General features: G+C 34.9%; 1 protein-coding gene across 6 annotated transcripts in view; it reads right to left on the reverse strand.

Moving 5' to 3' along the window:
- NFAT5 (nuclear factor of activated T cells 5) overlaps positions 1-13127 on the reverse strand; it is a 121716-nt gene that overhangs the window by 24598 nt on the left and 83991 nt on the right. For all 6 annotated transcript variants that reach the window (XM_025426680.3, XM_025426678.3, XM_025426682.3 and 3 more), the window contains 3 exons: positions 8283-8417; positions 8105-8157; positions 801-933 (listed from right to left, as the gene is read on the reverse strand). In XM_025426680.3, coding sequence (XP_025282465.1) covers positions 801-933; positions 8105-8157; positions 8283-8417 — 321 coding nt within the window. The remainder of the gene's footprint in view (positions 1-800; positions 934-8104; positions 8158-8282; positions 8418-13127) is intronic.

A 13127-nucleotide genomic window follows, 5' to 3' on the forward strand; every position in this document is an offset into this window, starting at 1 on the left:
ACAATAAACTTAAAATATGGAAGAAATGCTAATTCTGAAGTATGCTTGAGACTGGAATGAACTGAACCAATGGTAAACATAGCAGAAATCAAGCCTAGGTAAATGGAACATGTATAGAGTTTCATTTTCTAAAATGTTCCCCCTACTTTTGCCAGGAAAAGACTTCTCTTCTTTAAGCAACTAAATGTGTAGGGAAGAAATTCTTAAGAGACTTCCTACCCAGAGATCTTCTAAACTTATGAACATTTCAATTGTTTTTATTGTTCTGGTTTCTAAAGGAACTACTTTACCTAAATGCTTGAAATTGTATTTGAAATATTAACCAAATTAATATTTTTGACTACAAATTAGAAAATGTTACATGCATATAACTATACTTGTGATTTTATCATTTATCAATCCAAGCTCATCTCTCCCTCTCCCAAAATGCATCCTATAGGCCAGATACAGACTAAACTATTAAGTTTTTCAAAGTCGTCACTTTTACCTTTCTGTATATAAGAGGTACTAAATGAATGATAACTCTTACCAAGTAATATGGATGATATAATTCTGTAGAGTAAACTTCAGTGCATTCCTAGCTTTTCTTTTTACTATTGGAGCATAAGCAGAAATAATAAATATCCTTGACATAAGAGTAAAAACAGTATGTGGTGGCCATCTTCTTAGGAAATCATGCCCTTAGAAATCAATTCATCCTAGCACACAACTTTTTCTTTTTGGTTGACTGGTTTTCATATGCTTCCAAAAAATTAGAAATTAGTGATTGATTTTAGTTCAGAATTTTTATTTTGACATACCTGGGTCAGGAGTGTAAGTGAATGGCTGAACATCATGAGATCTTCCAGCATTGGTCACTACATATATTCCCACTGATACTGGCAACGTTATATGTTGGTCATGATATGGGGGAACCTTCACAATAAGATGATTCTAAATTTAAAGGAAATAACAAGAGTCAAAAAAGAAGCAATATTTAAATTAAAAATTTGAAATAATTATAGTTAAGTACATTTCCTGTTAGCTGTAAAGTATAAAAAGTCTGACTAGGAAAAAAAAAGCATTTTAAAGCTCAGGTTTACAGGCATCATGACATTAAACTTAAAACTGCTTTTAATTTATTTTTATTTTTTTAGGATTTTACTTATTCATGAGAGACACAGAGAAAGAGAGAGAAACAGAGATACAGGCAGAGGGAGAAGCAGGCCTCCCACAAGGAGCCCTAATGTGGGACTCCATCCGGGGATCACACCCTGAGCTGAAGGCAGATGCTCAACCACTAAGCCACTCAAGTATCCCTGCTTTTAATGTTTTACAACGGCTTACAAGGTGCTTCTCCCGCCAACTATCTCTCTTTTCCATTCTCCCTGAGCTTGTTACATTCTGGCCATGCCAACCTTCTCAGTCCAGTCTTTTAACACATTAAATTCATTTTTGTTTTTACCTCACAGCTATTATAACTTGCTTGTCTCTCCCACTGAAATATTCTTTGTTCACCTCTTCAAATGGCTAGTTCTTAACCCATTTTCAGGTCTTACTCAAAATGTTACCTCCACATAGAGGCTGGCCTTCTATGACCATACTACTTGAAGTAGTAACCCTTCCCAACCGGGTCACATAATCTTATTTCTAAAATAGCATTTATCACCACTTTAAATTACTGTGATTGTTTTTTCACTCTCCAATCACAAGAATTTAAGCTCTGTAAGAACCTAGGATGTTCTGTTCTTCATTCTATAACCACTGTTAAACACCTTATACAATATAGATCAAATGTATTTGTTGAATTAAAAAATGAATAAATTTTGAGGAAAAAAATATGCCCACCAAGCACAATGTCAATTATATGTTTTGTACAACATTAATTGTGAAGTGCCTTTCGCAATGCAGTTCACAACTGCTTCCTAACCACTTTCTCATTAAAGTCAGATAGAGTTCAGTGTACCCAACCCTACCAAATCAAAGTTATTTTTCTGTCAGATAGTGGCAGAAGCATCCTCATAAGAAAAAAGTGTATAGTGCTTCATCAGCACTCACTCAAAGAAGACTTCATCTTCTTGAACCATATTTGAGTTTTGCAACTTCTTCCCTAGTATATTATAGTAATGGGAAGGAGTATTAAGGGCTAGCGATTATGTTTTTCTACTGAGGATGTGATATGCAGGAGGCTAACGATGGCAAATGAGGATGATGTGAGTTTTTTTTAATTTATTTATTCATGTGAGACACAGAGAGAGGCAGAGACACAAGCAGAGGAGAAGCAGGCTCCCCATGGGGAGCCTGATGCCGGACTCCACCCCAGGACCCCGAGATCACACCCTGAGCCGAAGGCAGACGCTCAGCCACTGAGCCACCCAGGCATCCTTCTTATTTAGCTAGACTACAGTTGATTGACTCAGTTCATAGAACTAAGTGACAAGTGACAAGTGGGGCCAAGATCAAGGTTTCAATTTTTGAGCAATTAGTTCGTTTCTAAGCCATTTTTAAAAAAGATTTATTTATTTATTTTTGATAGACATAGAGAGAGAGAGAGAGGCAGAGACACAGGAGGAGGGAGAAGCAGGCTCCATGCCGGGAGCCTGACATGGGACTCGATCCCGGGTCTCCAGGATTGCGCCCTGGGCCAAAGGCAGGCGCTAAACCGCTGAGCCACCCAGGGATTCCCCGTTTCTTTTCTTTTCTTCTTCTTTTTTTTTTTTTTTTTAAAGATTTTATTCATTTATTCATGAGAGACACAGAAAGAGAGGTAGAGACTGAAGCAGGCTCCATGCAGGAAGCCCAATGTGGGACTTGATCCTGGGACCCCAGGATCATACCCCGGGCTGAAGGCAGATGCTTAACCACTAAGCCACCCAGGCACCCCTGGATTCCCCGTTTCTAAGCCATCTTAAAACACTCTCTGAAACAGTCATGTTAGAAGTAAAGAAATAACTTCTGATTTATGGCACTATGCCTCCTAAGCCCAGTTAGCCATCCTCCCTCAAATCAATCAATCAATCACTTTTTAAGCTAGGTGAAAACACATGTATACATGAGTGTATGTCTACAGATATTTGGACATACTGAAAACACATACTCAAATACACATAAGCTCATCAAAAAATGTATCTGCACTGATCTAACTTCTAATAAACAGTTTTAAAATTCTGCTTACTCTTAACGTTACTCTTTTGTTTGAACACTCTATGTCACAAAGCAGTCCTACCTGAAGAGATGTTTGAATGGATGGGCTTATGAGGTTATCCTCTCCTTCTTAAAATTATTTGGCAAATTTTGCAACTGAAATTATTCTTCTGAATAAAATCTTAGTTCTTGGTAATCAGTAACAGAATTAGTATTTAAAAGTTGGATGCATATGTTATTTAAAAGCTTTTACTCCATTTGCTTTGAGAGTATATTTAAACAAATCTAATTTGAAACCTTTAAAAAACCAAATGAACCTATTTTTATACTATTCTTTCATACTCTCTCAATTTTTTTTTCAATTTGAATCTAGAAATTCTACAAGTGATTTGAATTAAAAACTAGGTAAATTATGAAGTGATAGAAAGTTGTTTTTAAACAACTTTTTTTTTATTTTAGTAAATTAAGAGCAATTAGCTACCATTAAGTTAGGAGCACAATACAGATAAAATACACAAAGGGTTGGGAGGCCTTTGGAGCAAGTCAATATTCTCTAGCATAAAAATAGAAGCATATCTTAATTTTAATTTCTTAGAAAAAATCTGCCTGGGTTCAAAATAACAATTTTCTTCTCAGTAGATAATTTTTTTTTTTAAATTTATAAGCTATGGTGCTAGATATTTTCCATTCTCCTAAATGACAATTTATCATTGCCACGTTCATTTTGCAGTTAGGGTATGTCTACATATGTAGACATAGATTAGAAACACTAACAAAATTCCTAATAAAATAATTTGAAAATATGTGACCTCTAAGCCTTTGTTTAGTCTAGATGTTCCCCAAAATTCTGAGGATCTCTTTTGGCATTTCTTTCAATAACTTTCCATATTTAAACTGATAATTCCATCTTTTCCAAAACTCCTAAGCTTCTCTTTATTTTTTATTGTTTCCCTCTAAAGAGTGCAATAGAAAGACCTCAGAAGACTAAAAATTAATAACAATCTATACAACTTTGTATTTTTTGATACACTAATGCCTGTTTCATGTTTTATAATACAAGCTATTCTTTTTGTTTTGTTTTTTTTTTGAAGATTTTATTTATTTATTTATGAGAGACACATAGAGAAAGGCAGAGACACAGGCAGAGGGAGAAGCAGGCTCCATGCAGGGAGCCTGACGTGGGACTCGATCCTAGGTCCCAGGATCATATCCTGGGCTGAAGGCAGAGCCAAACTGCTGGGCCATTGGGGCTGCCCTAAAACAAGCTATTCTTTTTTTTTTTTTTTTTTTAAACAAGCTATTCTTAAATTGAATTATATACTTCTTAGTTTCTAATATAACCATTCTTAGTTTCTAGATCCCTTTTTAAAATCATCTCCATATTTCAAGCTGTGAAACTCTTGCTTTCTTTCAAAACCAACTTATGTTTAAGACTATGTATATATACATATACATAGAGATTATATAATCTAACTATATGTGAAAGATCAATCTTAAGCGATTGATCTTTAAGATATATATCTTTTGTATATATTTAATAGGCAGAATTTATCTGAAATTGTTAAGCTGGGAGTAGATATAATGACCATGTGCCTATCACATTTGGTATATATGTGCACAAGATATTATTGCTTTGAATAGAAGAGCCAGATATTAAACAAAGAACTGTTTTTCCCAGACTTCATTAATCTCAATTTATTTAAGTCTATTTTTAAAGTATTATTCATTCTTACTCTCTACTCAACATGGGGCTCAAACTCACAATCCTGAGGTCAGGAGTCATATGCACCTTCAACTGAACCAGCCAGGACCTCTCAACTTTTAAACTTATATTATTTTTAATTTATTATTTTTTAAATTTCTAAATAATAAAAAAGCTTAACGACTGATGAGTTAATTTTTGGGGTTGCAAACGAAGTTATCACAATTACTCATAACTGCAACTTGCAAAGTTATCTTTAAATGGTCTTTTCTACTATACCATCTTTTGTTCATTTTTTAATACTACAGAGGTCCTTTCAGCTTTTCTGTATAGACTAAAATTTCTTTTCTCTTGTTTTCTGAGTACTCTTTCCTCTAAATGTTTATTTTTTCAAACAGATTTTTTTTTAAAAGTAATCTCTACACAGAAGCTCAAACCCACAACCCCCAGATAGAGTCACATGCTCCACCAACTGAGCCAGCCAGGCACCCCTAAATGTTTTGGGGTTTTTTCTTTTTCTTTAATATAATCTGTTGGATCAATTCTTTATATCTCCATTGTGATCCAATTCTAAAACACTTCCCAGAAAGTCTCTTAGGAAAAAAAAGACAGAAAGCTCTCTGAAAAAGATAAAAATTTAAAAATGAAAAGAACCATAGAATTAATGAAAGATCATATTATGTTTTAGTTTGTTATACATACTTGCTTGAAAAAACCCCAGGACCTCTAGATAAAGTCACCAAATAAGGACATTAATTCCTTTCCATTCCACCATGTCTTATTTTTATGATTATTCTTCTTTAATCTATTGTAGCTGGTATAACTACCCTGAAAAAAAGTGTTTTAAGAATATTAACTACCCCATGCCTCAAAGGTAAAGAAGTAAAAAAAGGAAGGACGGAAAGAAGGAAGGAAGAGGAAGAGGGAGAGGAGTTAGAGGAAGAAGAGGGGGAGAAGAAGAGGAAGGTGAAAGATGAGGAAGAGGAGGAGGAGGAGAAAAGACTTCACAAAAGACTTAACTTCTTAACACTTCTTAAGTTCTATATGAATCAGCAAGTTAAGACTATAATTTGTTGCAGCTATCTTAATATTTTGTACAATTTATAGGGCAAGTTTCTCAGTCTCCAGAACTAGTTTTCTTATCTATAAACTATATCATAAGGTAAGGAAGAGAAATTATAATAGAATATTATTAGAAAGGAATTTACATTAATCTAACCAACTCATCAAAAAACAAAATGTTTATAGAACACATAGAAGTACTGCACAGATAAGTTAAGCTTTAGTCAGGACCAAAACTACAGGCATGTAAGAGCCTGGTTGAAATCAGGGTTTTAAGTCCCCTCAGAAAAAATAAGGAACCTCAGACCCCAGGGTCCTCATTTTCTTCAAAGTGAATAAAATGAACTGACAGGTTTTTTTTTTTTTATATGTTAAGTGCTTAATATTATGAGGAACACAGAAGACTCAAAATATATTGTTCCTAACCTCTGGGAGTCCTTGAAAGGAAGCCACTGTAGTTCATGGGGAGTGTGAATGGTCTGATCATATAAGTTATATAAGAAATCATAAAATGTCAGAGTTAGAAGGAATCTCTCATATAATCTAGTAAAAATTTACGTATTAGTGATAAAGTAAGTGCTAGAACTTCAGTTAAGACATATTGCCCAAAGGTATATGTGACAAACAAATGACTGTTAAGTCCCACTATCTCTTTTTGACAGCATGTAGTAGTAGCATAAAGCCAGAGGAAAACTTTCTACATAGCATTTATCTAGGTGTATAAGAAGCTCCACTTATTATAGGATACTATTTTGTGAAGAATTAACTCAACCCAAAGTAAGATTTAGTTTTTGCCCTTGGCTACTGAAAAGTAATCTCTAAGACCTTTAATTTCTGCTTGATAGGGGTATCTCTGATTTGGGACTTTTGCCACTGGATTAACACATCCAACAATGTGATTTACGAAGGGGACTTTGGAATATGTCATATTAGTTTCAAGCTCTGATGCAACTGAACACTAAAGGTTAGCTGCATGGGCAATATGTGACTGAGCCCTAACAAAAACTCTGGGTACAATGGCTTGGATGAGCTTCCTGATTGATAATACTCTGTGTATTGTCACACATGGATGTGCTGAGAGTGTAAGGCATCCTGAGGACAACAGAGGCTTCACCTTCGGGACCTTCCCAGATCTTGCTCTATGGGTCTTTACCCTCTGGCTGGTTCTGATTTGTGTCCTTTTGCTTTAATAAAACTGAAATTAAATATAGTGCTTCCTGAATTTTGTGAGTTATTCTAGCAAATCTGAGTAGGGAGTGGGAACCTCTAAATCTGAAGCCTACTGTTCAAAAATGAAAGTGGTCAGGAGACTCCTGAACTTGTGCCTAGTATCTGAAGTGAGGGCAGTATCAGAGAACACTGTGCCCTTAGCTTTGAGTTTGGCAATGTATTATAGTGGATATATATTTTAGATTTTATTAAAAAAAATACAAAGCAATAAAAAAAACTTTAAAAGTTACAAACTTTTTTGCTAAATTAGCCAATCTCTAATTTTTTCCTCTTCCATCTCTCCTATTTGCTTTCATGTGCTATTTTCTACTCCTTTTCTTCTCCTCTGGTAAATTTTAGGCTTTGGGTATTTTACATGTAAGTTTGTTCCTCTCTTCATGACCTATACGTATATGTGTTATTCTGCATATGCCTTCTATCTGATTTGTTCATTAATTTGTCCTTCTCTTCTGATAGTCTCAACTTCTGTAAGTGTAATACTATTTGTTCCACATTCTAATTCATAAGCCAGTTTTTTACCCTGTTTTCAAGCTCTTTTTACTTGTCATTTAGAAAATAACGTATGGTGAGGTCCTACAGACCCTTTAAGTGTAACAAACAGTGCCTCTGTGAAAAAGTAACTAACAAACATAGAACACCTACACATAGCAGGTACTCGATAAATAAGTTTTCCTTTGATTTAACTAAATAGTAAATCTGGATAATCCAAATCCTCAGAACAAACAAATACCAGGAAAGAAAGGTTTCATTTATTAACAATGATAATTTATTAATGCTTCTAACTTTTAAAAATAGGTAACTGTCATTTTTAGCATCAGTGGAATAATTCCATTTCAGTTAGAGAAATTCTCAAGAAAGAAACTTTTATATGATTTGTATGAATTCTACATAAAGAAGAAATTTAATCTGTTGATCAGGAAAATTTCAGAACAAAACTAAATTTCTCAAAGAGTAAATAATTAAACTACAAAAAGGGTTAAATTATACCTGATGAAATAATTCCATGTCAATTTCAGCTTCTGACTTCCAAGAGTTTTCATCTGATTGAAATAAAAACAGTAATTTACTAAAATTCTGAAACTCTTTTTACTTTGTAGCTATTATTGTATCTTTATAACAAAGTAGAACATGCGACATTTTCCATACCAGTATTATGCCTACTTACCAGAAACATTTTCTTGGAAAATAACTTTAGTTCCTTTCAGAAAGTTCTTGCCGATTAAAAATACTTCTTCCTCTCCTTTCACTGAACAGCTATGCAAGCTTTTCTTTAAGATTTCTGGCACTCCTGCTGGCTGAGCTGTGGGTACACATAAGCATTCCATAAAAAGAACCACCAACACTTATTTCTTTTCTAAAATCGACTCAATTATCCAGTTCTAGAAGTTGTCTTTGTGGACCTCTGAATTGGACTTCCTTTACCCTGCAGCTTAACTTTCACCCTAACAAGAAAAACCCAGGAATTAGTTTTTAATAATTCTGTATTTTTATTAATGTATTAATGTATTAATTTTTAATAATTCTGATGAGATTTTGTAGGGATAGATTAATGTCTAAGATGGGGTTTTATTATATGTCATCTTTGTTTTATCATTATGTGATTGATGAATAGGTTTTAAAATATGCACTTAGTTGGGCAGCCCCGGTGGCTCAGTGGTTTAGCGCCGCTTGCAGCCCGGGGTGTGATCCTATCCTGGAGATCCGGGATTGAGTCCCATGTCAGGCTTCCTGCATGGAGCCTGCTTCTCCCTCTGCCTGTGTCTCTGCCTCTCTCTCTCTCTCTCTCTCTCTCTCTCTCTCTCTCTGTGTCTCTATGAATAATCTTAAAAAAATGCACTTAATTGTATTTGTCGTAATATTTTTTAAGAATTCTATTTAAAAACAAGCTTGTCAAAAAAAAATAAAATAAAATAAAAAAAAATAAAAACAAGCTTGTCCCACAGTCCTAACCTCAAAAATGCCAGCTATGCTTTTGCCATTACGAGACTTCTGAAGCAATATGTGCCTCTGGGTGGTGGTGAGGGCTACTTTCAGAATCTACACCCAGGACTCAGAGGCCCCACACCAAAAGAACACCTAAAAACAGACCGACTCCAAATCTGAATAGTTTTTTCTACAAGGGGATCTCCCTGAACTAGGATGACCTGAGCTCAAAAAATAAAATGCACTAGTTTTCCAATTACAAGACAAAGTAACCACTACTAAAATAAACAAAGAAGCTGTAAAGTACTGAGGGCACAAATCTAATGAATATATTATAATCAGCCTACCAACTTTTCTCATGCCAGGATTTCCTTAAGAAAATCTAATAAGTATTCCTTAGCAAAACAGGTTTCTAAGTCAAGTAAATCTGAGAAATACTGGGTTAAAGCAAAGCTAAATAAACAAAAGGATTTCTCTAAGTATTTAATATGCTGATAAACAGTATAAATATTCAAGAAGTGAATATAGTATACAAGTTCCATGCACATATCAGGACTGGCCATGTGACTTGTTTGTATAATGAAATGTGAACTGAAATAATGTGCCAGTTCCAAGGAAAAGGCTTTTAGAACCTCACATGGTTTCACTATTTCCTTCTTCCGCTCTACTACAAAAATGGCAATGTCCCAGATAAGAGCAGCTTCTTCAGCCTGAATCCTAAAGTGAAGGGAATGGACCTGCTTCAAAACCACAGCCAATACGATCATAAAATGAGGGAGAAATAGAACTGTTGTTGAATGCCACTGAGTTTTGTTGTTGTTGTTACTGCATCATTTAGCCTTATTTTCTGATACTAACAAGTATCCTGTCCTTATTTAATATTTATTTATTTATTCATGAGACACACACAGAAAGAGGCAGAGACAGGGGGAGAAACACGCTCTCTCCTGCGGGGAGCCTGATGCCAGACTCAATCCCAGGACTCCGGGATCACAATCTGAGCCAAAGGCAGACATTCAACCACTGAGCCACCCAGGTACTTTCATTAAATATTCAAACAGAAAATGACACTTGCAGCAACGTCTAAGAGTTTAAAAGAAAGTGTGAATGTATAACCATATACACTGGTTAAAACCCAGAGGGTTAATGTATGAAGAAAACACAAACAGTTATTGGCCAAATACTAGCAATTATATGCTTAAGATTTTATTTATTTATTCATGAGATACAGAGAGAGGCAGAGACATACGCAGAGGGAGAAGCAGGCTCCTTGCAGGGAACCCGATATGGGACTTGATCCCAGGATTCCGGGATCATGCCACTGAGCCACCCAGGCATCCCCTATATGCCCTTTTTAAATGAAGAATTAACTTTTTTTTTTTTTTAAGATTTTATTTATTTATTCATGAGAGACACAGAGAGAAGGAGAGGCAGAGACACAGGTAGAGGGAGAAGCTGGCCCCATGCAGGGAGCCCAACGCGGGACTCAGTCCTGGGACTCCAGGATCACTCCCTGGGCCAAAGGCAGGCACTAAACCTCTGAACCACCCAGGGATCCCCATGAAGAATTAAATTAACTAATTTATAGCTTTTTAGAGTAACACTGGAACTAGATATTTGTTTTAAAAGGACATTCAATGGGATGCCTGGGTGGCTCAGTGGTTGAGCGTCTGCCTTTGGCTCAGGGTGTGATCCTGGAGTCCCAAGATTGAGTCCCACATCAGGCTCCCTGCATGGGGCCTGCTTCTCCCTCTGCCTCTCTCTCTCTGTGTCTCTCATGAATAAATAAATAAAATCTTTAAAAAAAAAATTAAAGGACATTCAAGAAAAACAGTAAATTTTTTAAAGATTTTTTTATTTTTAAGTAATCTCTATACACAACATGGGCCTTGAACACACAACCTTGAATCAAGAGTCATTATTCTCCAAGGTCTGAGCCAACCATGTACCCCAGGAAATATTATTTTGATTAGAAAACAATAAGAGGCGAAAATTTATATGAATATATTATATTCAAATGAATGGAAAGTATGTATATAACCTTTCTCCCCATTTTCAAATACTATGTGGAAATTCCACTTCACTGATGCTTATCAAAACTTATTTTTTTCCTATCTCATTTTTTTCCTTTTATGTATTAAGGGTATATAATGGCCAAATGAGGCCCTTCTGAAAGGTACACTGTGTATATATCTTCTATATATTTGTATTTACTTATACAAAGAACTAGTCTGTTACTGTTCAAGATAATTTAACTTTTAACTTTTGATCTTAAAAGGTCTTTTCTATTAAAAAGTTTAATGGTTACCGAAGAGCTAGACACCATACCAAACAGAACTAAAGTCACTATAAGCATTAACTATTTTATTTTTATCTTTAAGTAATTAGTAAGCCAGCTCTTGAAAGTGATCACATTGCTTAAAAAATTGTAACACAAAAAAAGCAGCCACTTTTCTGGTATTATAAAAACAATGTGCTTCTAGATGCTTTTCAAATACTAGCTTCAAAAATAAAGCTGAAAAAAATTAATGAATGTCTGAATACTGAAAAATAACAGAGCAAATATTTCATTGTGCCAAAAGAATTAGTAAGCTTTTTAAAAATGTCTGTGAAGAGAAGGAAAGTTTACTCAATGTTACGATCCTTTTCCTAAAGTTGTGGGATACACAGAAATAACGGAGTTAGAAACTTGTTAAATTCAGTCCGATTTAATCCAATACACGTTATGGTGAAGAAAGCTAAAATTAATTTTGCTATATTTTTAAAAATTAGCATAGAAGGGTAGATACTAAAAAATATGAAAATTGGTATTTTTAATTTGCTATAGTATCACCAAATAATATAAACAATATAAAAGGGAATAATTCTTTCATCCCCTTAAAAACAAACAAAAACAGAGAATAGGTCCAGTAGTCATTGTTAAACAAGTAAAAGCAGGACTTCTTTTTTCAATGTCACAAAGCACATAAATACTGGCAATAGGCCTTCTTTCCATGGAGTGTCTCTAGCTCGAAGATCAAGTGTCTGTTTCCTCTCCTCCCTTCTACCTCTATCACCCTTTTGGCCCCTCTTCCTCTTTTACCTCCTCTCATCTTCCTGTTTCCTTTTATCTCCCATTCCAATTCTAACCCTTCTTACTAACCTATTTCCTTTTCACCTCTCTCTCTATTCCAATTGCTCAAACATGTCAAAAAGGTTATATTCATGGAAATAAACATAAACCAGGAACCTGTAATGAAACATTCTTATTATTAATTTTTTAAATAAAAAGACTTTGGAGGCCCTTTGCTTCACTGTGTCTTATTTATATGTTTACTTTTCCTTTTCCCTCATATCCCTACTCCAAAGGCTAAGTGCAACCCTCAGGCTCCCTAAAGTAGTCAGGTTAAAATTCAAATTATTTAGCTCAACACACATGTCTCTATAAAACAGATCTTGCCAGGCTCTAGTAGCTTCAAATCTTACCACTTCTTCATAGTATCTTTTTCTTTCTTTCTTTCTTTCTTTTTTTTTTTTTTTTTTGAGAGGCAGAGAAAGAATCTTAAGTAGGCTTCATGCCCAGCGCCAAGCCTGACTAGGGGCTCAATCTCACGACCCTGAAATCATAACCTGAGCTGAAATCAAGAGTTGGACACTTAACTAACTAAGCTACCCAGGCACCCCTCAACCTCTTTTTAATTCCCTTGAAAGAAGCATATGCTTTCATTGAGTGTATTTATACACCCTTACCTTTGCCTACAATGACCTTCATCTAAACCCTGTTCTGCCTGGTTTGCTTCTATTTGTCCTTCAACACACAGCACAAGTTTTACCATCTCCAAAACAAGATGTTCTTTTTTTCTAATGTTTCTCCTGTACCCTATTCACACATCTGCTATAGTCTTTATATCATTTTATAATAGGAAACTTACTTATCTGTTTTTTTTTTTCTCTAGCCTGCTAGAGTAAGTTCCTTAAGCTATCACATCTTTATTTCCAGAATTGGGTATGTTTTAACTATCCCTTTAATTAGCTATGAAGTTTTCCCCAAACCTTTGGAGATTCTGATTTAAATAAGTGTTTGTTTGTTTGTTTGTTTTTAATTTTA

The sequence above is a fragment of the Canis lupus genome, chromosome 5 (assembly GCF_003254725.2).
Source record: "Canis lupus dingo isolate Sandy chromosome 5, ASM325472v2, whole genome shotgun sequence".
NCBI lineage: Eukaryota > Metazoa > Chordata > Mammalia > Carnivora > Canidae > Canis > Canis lupus.